Raw genomic sequence first — 9,465 nt, forward strand, 5'->3', positions numbered from 1 at the left:
TCAAGAGTCATTTGGAGCATTTACTCAGAGCATAGTAAATATAAATACAAATGAACCAAAATAAATACACAGAAAATGCAGAGATAATGCCTACCTAGTAGTACTATAGTACTACAAACATAACCTATCAAGCTACAGTACCACAGTGAAATCCCGTAAAATAAAAAATATTGTTTGCACAAGCTAGTAAATCAGTAAGACTTTTCCTCCATAAGGAATAGCCTAGATAACAGATTAGTTTCCCCGACAACGTCTACATATCTTCACAGAAACAAACATCGACTCCGGCTCTCGTAGAAATAAAGTGGCATTGCATTTTACCGCCGAAGATCCACACACACAAAAACACTTCATTCTCATCACTCCAAAAAGCTGACAGACGCAATCAAACATGCCCATGCTTGTTGATTTTGGCTGCTTCTTACGCGCTTTGGTGTTTAAACAGGAATCAGGAAAAGAAAACACACAAAAAAAACCAGACATAAAAGGGGCGAGACATCCTGTCAGGTGCAGAAAAGTTCAGGATTCTCATACAGTTGGTGCAGGGACTTTCAGTTTCAACAGTAATGATCTTCCCATAGTCTGTCCTGGTGTATTTCAGTGTTTAATACACTGTATATCAGTGTTTCACAGTCAAAGTCAGAGCTGGGTGATGGCCTGGCCCCTGGCCTTTGTGGTTGTGATGTACTGGGAGGGGACACCTGTCGGTCCACCAGGGTCTGTCCAGTGCTGGGGCCAGTCAGCTCACAGTCAGAGTGGTTAAAGGTACCCAGAGACTCCAGGCTGAAGCCCTCCTCCCTCATCTCCTCCCATAGGCTCCCTGAAAGACAGAAACAAACACATTATCACCAGTCAACACCATTACTGTCTGTTTTAAACTATCTGTTTTGATAAACGTGATCAACAAATATGGCATTTTGATTTTAAACATACGGTAACATCCCTCCTATCCTCATCAGAACCCACCGGCAAACTCCATGACACAGGAGTCCAGAGTGTCCACCTCGGCTGTGACGTCTGGGTGGAGGCTGTACAAGCTGTGGCTAAAGGGGTGTCTGTAGGGCTGCTGCTGGGGGAAGGGGCTGTGGGAGTAGTCTGGGACAGCATGGAGGGGAGGGGTCCGGGCGTGTACAGGGGAGCTGGGTTCTCCTAGGAGGGTGTGATTCTGGGCCTGGAGGTGGAAGGGGAGGGAGGACTGCAGATGTCCAGATAGCGGGGGACCACAGGGCATGGACAGGACACATGTCTTCCTGGGTTCACAGGCCTTTCTCTGGCAGCCGTCCGGTCGGTCTGTGATCAGCCTATCCAGCTCATCTGAGAGCCAATACAAGAGCATTAGCTATAAACACTCATCAAGCAATATTATATAATGAATCAGAATGTTGCAATTATTGTCATGTTTCCATTCCCATCATCCCCTGCCAGGTCTCACCTGGGTTGGCCATGCTGTGGCGGATGGCAGTCAGGTCCTTGCGTTTCCACTTCTGCATCTCCTCCTCCATCTTGTTGATCTTGGCTGGGTTGAGGGCCCACAGACAGCCCTTACGAGAGGTAGAGGAGGAGCCTCCCTGCTTGTTCTCCTCCTTCTCAAAGCACTTGTTCAGAGACAGGTTGTGTCTCACAGAGTTCTTCCAGCCATCAGGCGCCGTCTGTAGGGTGGAGAACCATACATCAGTAAGACACATTATACTGATCATATACAATGTTGCTGATGTTCCCAAACTTCCACGAACCCTGACAATCTCAGGTGTGTAAAGCAGTATCTCCCCGCTCCTCACCTTGAAGTAAGGGAAGTGCTCCTTCATGAAGCCGTAGATCTCACTGACAGGAAGGCTGCCTGTCCGGCTGTTCTTCAAGGCCATAGCAATCAGGCAGCTGGCAAAAACCGTCAAATATCATGCATTTTCGCTCACTTTCAATTGTTCTGACCACTAGTCTGCTTTACACACTGTATTAAAACTGCACCAATTAAATGTCAATGGAAAAAGGAGGGGTCAGTGTGTTAGTGTATCCTACCTGTAGGAGTAGATAGGTTTAGGGAAGGCCTTGGGTTGTTGTAGCAGATCCTGGTTGCTGTGGGGGTTGGTGAAGCTCGTGACTGCTGCTTGCTGATCATACAGGTTCTGGTTATGGTAGGAGGTGCTGTTGTACAGGCTGCTGGGGGAGTGCTGGGAAAAAGCAAAACAAGAGACCTATTAGGCTGTCTTTGAATCAATTACAAGTGCTAGAAATCCTCTGCATCTCTCTGACATACAGTCTTATAATTCATGAGAGTTCAGAAACACTTCTGAAACAGTCAGTGGATGTGTTACCTGTTGCACAGCCTGAGCTGGGCTGTAGGCCTGCTGGGGGGAGTGGAAGTAGTGGGCTGGGGAGGACTGGTATTCTGAGGCAGGCACAGCACTTCCTGGCAATCCTGCCATCTGAAAGACAAAGACACACAGTAGGAGGGGAAGAACAGTGTTGATTTAAAAAATAACTACAATAATAAGACCCCAAGAAATACTTACATTTCCATTTTGATTGTTGAGGTAGTTCATTCCAATATAAGTGTTTAGCATATTGCTATGTGGAGGGGCCATGGTATTATGTCCTAGTGCTGAACTCATGTTGCTTTGCTGGTCTGAAAAAAAAGAGTTTGTTTCAGGCCAGGTGTGTATACGTGTTTTTTGGCTTGTGTGTGTGTGTGTGTGTGTGTCTGTATTGTGTCTCACCTGTGTGTAGTTCCAGTATGCTGCCCTGGGGTCCTGCGTTGTTGAAGGCCAGTCTGCCTGTGGCCATCTGCTGCAGCCTGGGTACATCCACGGTGGTTAGCCAGGACAGAGACTGCAGGTCCCCCAGCTCCTCACTCTGTTGGGGCGGCTCAGTGGTCAGTAGCCTGACAGACACACACAATGAGCTGGTTACATCTACTGTAAGGGAGCTACGGGATAAACATATTCCTTATAATGTATATTGCCACTGCCCTCAGCTTATCGAGACAAGAGGTCACTGAAACTTTTGCTAACGTGCTATTCTTCTTTTTTCCCCGATTATATTGAGTTGAAATGTAAAATAAACTGAACAAAACTATAAACAAAACATGCAACAATTTGAAAGATTTGACCGAGTTACAGTTCATTTAAGGGAATCAGTCATTTAAAATAAATTCATTAGGCCCTAATCTAATGATTTCACATGACTGGGAATACAGATATGTATCTGTTGGTCACAGATGCCTTAAAAACAAAGTAGGGGCGTGGATCAGAAAACCAGTCTGTATCTGATATGACCACCATTTGCCTCATGCAGCGGGACACATCTCCTTCGCATAGAGTTGGTCAGGCTGTTGACGGTGTCCTTTGGAATGTTGTCCCACTCCTCTTCAATGGCTGTGCAAAGTTGCTGGACATTGGCGGGAACTAGACACGCTGTCGTACACGTTGATCCAGAGCATCCCAAACGTGCTCAATGGGTGACATGCCTGGTGAGTATGCAGGCCATTGAAGAACTGGGACATTTTTCAAGCTTCCAGGAATTGTTTAAAGATCATGGTACCATGCATATGAGGTGATGGCGGCGGATGAATGGCACGACAATGGGCCTGCATACGGCACGACAACGGTATATCTCTTTATTATGCCTGCCCATAAAGTAACCCTACCGCCATCATGGGGCACTCTGTTCTAGAGGTCGACCGATTAATCGGAATAGCCGATTAATTAGGGCCGATTTCAAGTTTTCATAACAATCGGAAATCGGTATTTTTGGACACCGATTTGGCCAATTTTTAGTTATTTATTGTTTTGTTACACCTTTATTTAACCTTTATTTAACTAGGCAAGTCGGTAAAGAACGCATTCTTATTTTCAATGACGGCCTAGGAACGGTGGGTTAAGTTTTTAAATGCCTTGTTCAGGGGCAGAACGACAGATTTTTACCTTGTCAGCCCAGGGATTCAATCTTGTAACCAGTTAACTAGTCCAACGCTCTAACCACCTGCCTCTCATTGCACTCCACGAGGAGCCTGCCTGTTACGCAAATGCAGTAAGCCAAGGTAAGTTGCTCGCTAACATTAAACTTATGAAAAACAATCAATCAATCAATCATAATCACTAGTTAACTACACATGGTTGATAATATTACTAGTTTATCTAGCGTGTCCTGTGTTGCATATAATCGATGCGGTGTGTATCGTTGCTCCAATGTGTACCTAACCATAAACATCAATGCCTTTCTTAAAATCAATACACAGAAGTATATATTTTTAAACCTGCATATTTAGCTAAAATAAATCCAGGTTAGCAGGCAATATTAACCAGGTGAAATTGTGTCACTTCTCTTGCGTTCATTGCACACAGAGTCAGTGTATATGCAACAGTTTGGGCAGCCTAATTTGCCAGAATTTTACGTAATTATGACATAACATTGAAGGTTGTGCAATGTAACAGCAATATTTAGACTTTTGGATGCCACCCGTTAGATAAAATACGTAATGGTTTCGTATTTCACTGAAAGAATAAATGTTTTTTTTTCTCGAGATGATAGTTTCCGGATCCTACCATGTTAATGACCTAAGGCTCGTATTTCTGTGTGTTATTATGTTATAATTAAGTCTATGATTTGATAGAGCAGTCTGACTGAGCGATGGTAGGCACCAGCAGGCTCGTAAGCATTCATTCAAACAGCACTTTCGTGTGTTTGTCAGCAGCTGTTTATGACTTCAAGCCTATCAACTCCTGAGATTAGACTGGTGTAACCGATGTGAAATGGCTAACTAGTTAGTGGGGTGCGCGCTAATAGGGTTTAAAACGTCACTCGCTCTGAGACTTGGAGTGGTTGTTCCCCTTGCTCTGCATGGGTAACGCTGCTTCGAGCCCAGGTAGAAGCGAGGAAAGGGATGGAAGCTATACTGTTACACTGGCAATACTAAAGTGCCTATAAGAACATCCAATAGTCAAAGGTTAATGAAATACAAATGGTATAGAGAGAAATAGTCCTATAATTCCTATAATAACTACAACCTAAAACTTCTTACCTGGGAATATTGACGACTCATGTTCAAAGGAACCACCAGCTTTCATATGTACTCATGTTCTGAGCAAGGAACTTAAACGTTAGCTTTCTTACATGGCACATATTGCACTTTTACGTTTGTTTTTACATTATTTAAACCAAATTGAACATGTTTCATTATTTATTTGAGGCTAAATCGATTTTATTGATGTATTATAATAAGTTCAAATAAGTGTTCATTCAGTATTGTTGTAATTGTCATTATTACAAATAAATAGGGGGAAAAAAATTGTCTGATTAATCGGTATCGGCTTTTTGGGGCCTCCAATAATCGGTATCGGCGGTGAAAAATCATAATCGGTCGACCTCTACTCTGTTCACAACGTTGACGCCAGTAAACCGCTCGTCCAAACAATGCAATTATACGTGGTCTGCGGTTGTGAGGCTGGCTGGATGTACTGCCAAATTCTCTAAAATGACGGAGGCAAATTATGGTAGAGAAATGAACATTCAATTCTCTGGGAACAGCTCTGGTGGACATTCCTGCAGTCAGCATGACAATTGCATGCTCCTTAAAAAGTTGAGACATCTGTGTCACATGACAAAACTGCACATTTTAGAGTGGCCTTTTATTGCCCCCAGCAAAAGGTGCACCTGTGTAATGATCATCAGCTTCTTGATATGCCACATCTGTCAGGTGGATGGATTATCTTGGCAAAGGAGAAATGCTCACTAACAGGAATAAGCTTTTTGTGCATATGGAACATTTCTGGGATATTTTATTTCACCTTATGAAACATGGGACCAACACTTCACATGTTGCGTTTATATTTTTGTTCAGAATAATTTTTGTAAACTAATTTGCATAAAGGACATTTTCTTTATTTTAATGAGCATTTCCAGACACTGAAAAACAAGGTGATGTAACATCTGATGACCACTGATCCTAGTGCTCCATTGGCTGAATCACAATACACAGGGGCACACACACGGTATTGAAAATGTGGAGTAGGGTCGGGTACACTGTGTGCACATGGTCTGCAACAGTTGGTCTGGCCATTGAATAATGATTAGTTATTGTGTCCCAAACGACAGTCCCCAGCCCAGCGGCACGTGCCTCTATTGTTTCCAGAGGGCTGTTCCCGGATTGTCCCAACCCACTCCACCCCCATGATGACCAAAGCCTGCATTCATCTGGTTGAGTGACAGCTAATTGACAAGCGAGTTAAAGGAGAGCCATCTGCCTCTCTGTCACCACCAGACCCTCTGCACTACAACCAACCACTCCCTAGTGAAGGGGACTCCCTGAGGGGAGCAATAGCCTGGAAGGCAGGCTTAATGCTGTTGACTCTTCTAAACCGACATTACAATAACATGCATATTGCATACAAAATGACATAAGTCTGGCTTTACAGCTCCACCCACACACTGCTATCAGTAGGTAAACTTATTTTTAGTCACATGATAAAAATAACGTGTTGCTTGGAGACTCTGTGTGGGCTGTTTCATACCAACAAGCCAACAAGGGAATGGTTAATAACTATAAGTAATATAATGTGAAAACCCTGTCTACAAACTGGCCATTGAAGTTTGATTGTGGTTAATTTGACAGTTAGGGTTTGGTCAATGTGTTGAATTAACTCCATTGAAAGTAGGCTAATTATAAAATAGCTGATCTGGGTTTCAATCAATGGGCCATAGGCTATGAGTTAAGAAACTAGGTAATAAGCATAAGAAATTAGACTACAGTGAGAACATTACAATAAAGTCACATTAATGTGGGAACAGAATATCCAGCATGATAAAAGTGACTGGAGTTCATTCGATGACAATTTGACTGCAAACAATCTCCAAACTTGATTGCTTGAAAAGTCACACAACATAAAATCAGAAAAAACACCAACCTTTTTGAGGGAAACATCCATGTAACTGTGCCACAAATAATACCACTCAATTTAATACCACTCAATTGAGCTTAGCACAAAATAATGATTCCTTCTGAGGTTAAACTCCCTTCACTCAACAACAATGTCGCTAGGGGAACTCCAAACAAACACAATGTGAAGGCTAGAGACAAGCAGGTCCAGTGCACTGAACAATAACCTAGTTGAAGTGAACTCTGATTGACCAGGAAAAAAGCTTGTACTCGAACTTGTAAAAAGGGTGTTCGATGTGTCCACCCCCTTCGATTACCAGTACAAATGAGAAAGGCAGTGAAGCAAGTCCCCCCCAGGGGTAACTACAAGCAGTGTCCCCTTGTTTTCTATTTTTGAGGCCAGCCCTTCAAAGTCCCCACAACCAGACACCCAGGGATATATCTCCCGCTCTCCTCCATTGCCCCAAACAGCAGGACTGAAAACAGAGCTGATGTATTCATTGTAATGTTTTTTGTGTGCATATTTTCACACACACGGGGGTGTAAGAGAGAGAGGGGGGGGCTCTTAGCAAACCATAACGTTAACATGAACCATCAGGTTTGCCTGCCAAGCTTTTCAGAGTTAGCTAGTTCAGACAAGTGAAAGCCTGATGATGTGATTAGCTGTCTGTACCTGAAATCACGTGATGAGGTGTGATGATTAACGTTAATGTTACTCCCAGAATTTCTGAGAATCGCTGTCATTCTGGGGGTGGTATCATCTCCTGAAAGATAAATAGCCACCGTTACTGTAGCTAGCTAACGTTAGTTCAAAGATGTTCATTGTTCTATTTATGGTTAGTTGATAAACATGGCATACTTACAGCTAGCTAACCACAGAGATACAGCTAGTTTTACATTGAGCTATCCCGCGTAGTTACCTGACCCATACCTGACTGTCTAGTTAGTTCGGTAAATTAACGTTGCAAGCTAGCTCCCAACGCCACAACAACACTAGTGTGGGACATGTAGTTAACGTTACGTCACTGTGCTAGCTAGATATCAGAGATAGCTAGCTGCGTTACATGAAATGCAAACAACTGTGTAAACAACACCTTGCTAACCTGTTTCTGAACGAATCCAAAGGTGTTCTTTTCAACTTTAAGTTTGAGTCCATTCATTCACCTTTCAAACCGTTTTTAAAACTCCCTCTTCTGTCACCGACTGTCCAGTGTCGACTCCTCTCTGTCGAGGAGCTGTTCATCAGCACCACTGGTCTGGTTCGAATCCCGACCCCGCTCGCTTGCCCGCGCCGTTTGGGAGGTGGTCGATGAGGTGCGGAGAGGAGGGGCAGTAAGTGTCTGTTTTCAGGCTCAATAACAGCAGTGGTATAAACACCAGTGAAAGCAGCAAACAACATTGACAGGTTGGGATGATGCTATTTAAAAGGGGAGGGAATTCAAAAGCGTGCAAATATTGATATTGCTTGTATAAAACATCGTTATCATATTTTGGTCAAATGGGACTAATGACCCTGCTAAACAATGACTTGGGGAGCCTAGGGCTAGGCCAACCTCCCAAATTAATGTATACTTTTTGAATAGTTTTTAGCCGTCCCAATGGAGTGCGCAAGTTTATCGTCCTAGTTGCTCTTGAAATGTATTTCCCCCGCAATAATCAGAACTGTTGCACATAGCTTCGTTCCCAGAATTTAATAATCCGAACACACTCTATCTATAGAGTTGGAAGGTATGGTATGTTATCAACAGCAGCAAGCAGAAAAGTATTACTATATATTGTTTGAATCGTAATCAGTATGTTGTAGGCTATACTAGTTTATATCTAGCTGACTAAACTTAACGCCATGGTGAAGGACATTTCTGAGTTGAGTTCATTTTAAACAGTCGGAATGAGAGGGCAATGTTACACTTCCCGCAAATCTGTCACAATCCAACACATCATTTAGTACTGAGCCACAAGAAACAGAGAAAGTGGGACAAACATCTCTACTTCGTTGTTTCTTAAATAATCATTCTGGATAGCAATGTCGATCAATGACTAATTTATGGTAAGGTAAATCATGTATGATTGTTCTCATTTTCATTCAAACATAACTTTAAATATATATTTGTAGATGACATAAGAGCCACTAGAATACATAATATGAGTCTCTCTGACACATGAAGGTTAAGCAGGAAAGCCATCATAGTATATGGTATGTCCCTCTTACTGCAGCACAGGCTGGTGTTGACAGCAGCAGTAATATGCACTGAAAGGACAATCGTTTAATCCCAACATGCCAGATACAGTAGATTCACCATGGCAGTGATGAGTGGTTTGTAATTAGTTAGAATTGTTGCGTTGAGTTTAGTCAGCTAGTTGCTATCAAGAGTTCCAGACAGAAAAGTGTTGACATTACAGTTGTCTGTGCAATTTTACGACACAGAGTATGATTCTCTGTATATTGCAATAATATTTTCTCACATTGCCATTTGTCTAGGTCTAGTGGCATTGTGTCTAGTGGTCTCTGTTTAACTGAACAGGGAATGAGGCCAACCTTAAAAAAAACAGAAGAAGGAAATTAGGACACCATCACAGCAAGTTTGCAGGGGCTG

The 9,465-nt window shown here is 42.8% G+C and overlaps 1 protein-coding gene across 4 annotated transcripts; it reads right to left on the reverse strand.

Annotated features, from left to right (window-relative positions):
* On the reverse strand, positions 1-8,528 carry LOC118387676 (forkhead box protein N4-like). 4 transcript variants are annotated; one of them, XM_035776284.2, is made up of 10 exons: positions 8,036-8,528; positions 7,545-7,635; positions 2,715-2,878; positions 2,511-2,623; positions 2,313-2,423; positions 2,017-2,168; positions 1,779-1,875; positions 1,433-1,649; positions 967-1,314; positions 1-820 (listed from the first exon to the last, which is right to left on the reverse strand). In XM_035776284.2, exons 1-10 carry the CDS (start codon positions 8,268-8,270, stop codon positions 558-560), a joined length of 1,791 nt encoding a protein of 596 aa, XP_035632177.1. In that variant the 5' UTR covers positions 8,271-8,528; the 3' UTR covers positions 1-557. The 4 variants fall into 4 exon arrangements, with proteins under 4 accessions (XP_035632177.1, XP_035632179.1, XP_035632180.1 ...); XM_035776286.2 differs by having other exon boundaries at positions 7,975-8,525; XM_035776287.1 differs by lacking the exon at positions 8,036-8,528 and adding an exon at positions 7,735-7,864.
* Positions 8,529-9,465: the final 937 nt, after the last annotated feature.

Source organism: Oncorhynchus keta, chromosome 9 (genome assembly GCF_023373465.1).
Source record: "Oncorhynchus keta strain PuntledgeMale-10-30-2019 chromosome 9, Oket_V2, whole genome shotgun sequence".
NCBI lineage: Eukaryota > Metazoa > Chordata > Actinopteri > Salmoniformes > Salmonidae > Oncorhynchus > Oncorhynchus keta.

What these genes read in the sequence shown, in the direction of transcription:
- LOC118387676 (XM_035776284.2), bottom strand. Translation starts at nt 8,270, where the DNA reads ATGTTGTTTGCTGCTTTCACTGGTGTTTATACCACTGCTGTTATTGAG. An exon ending in CAGCTCAGGCTGTGCAACAG is followed by an intron (nt 2,169 to 2,312) that starts GTAACACATCCA and finishes GCTTTTTCCCAG; the next exon opens with CACTCCCCCAGCAGCCTGTA. An exon ending in AGCACTTCCCTTACTTCAAG is followed by an intron (nt 1,650 to 1,778) that starts GTGAGGAGCGGG and finishes TCCACCCTACAG; the next exon opens with ACGGCGCCTGATGGCTGGAA.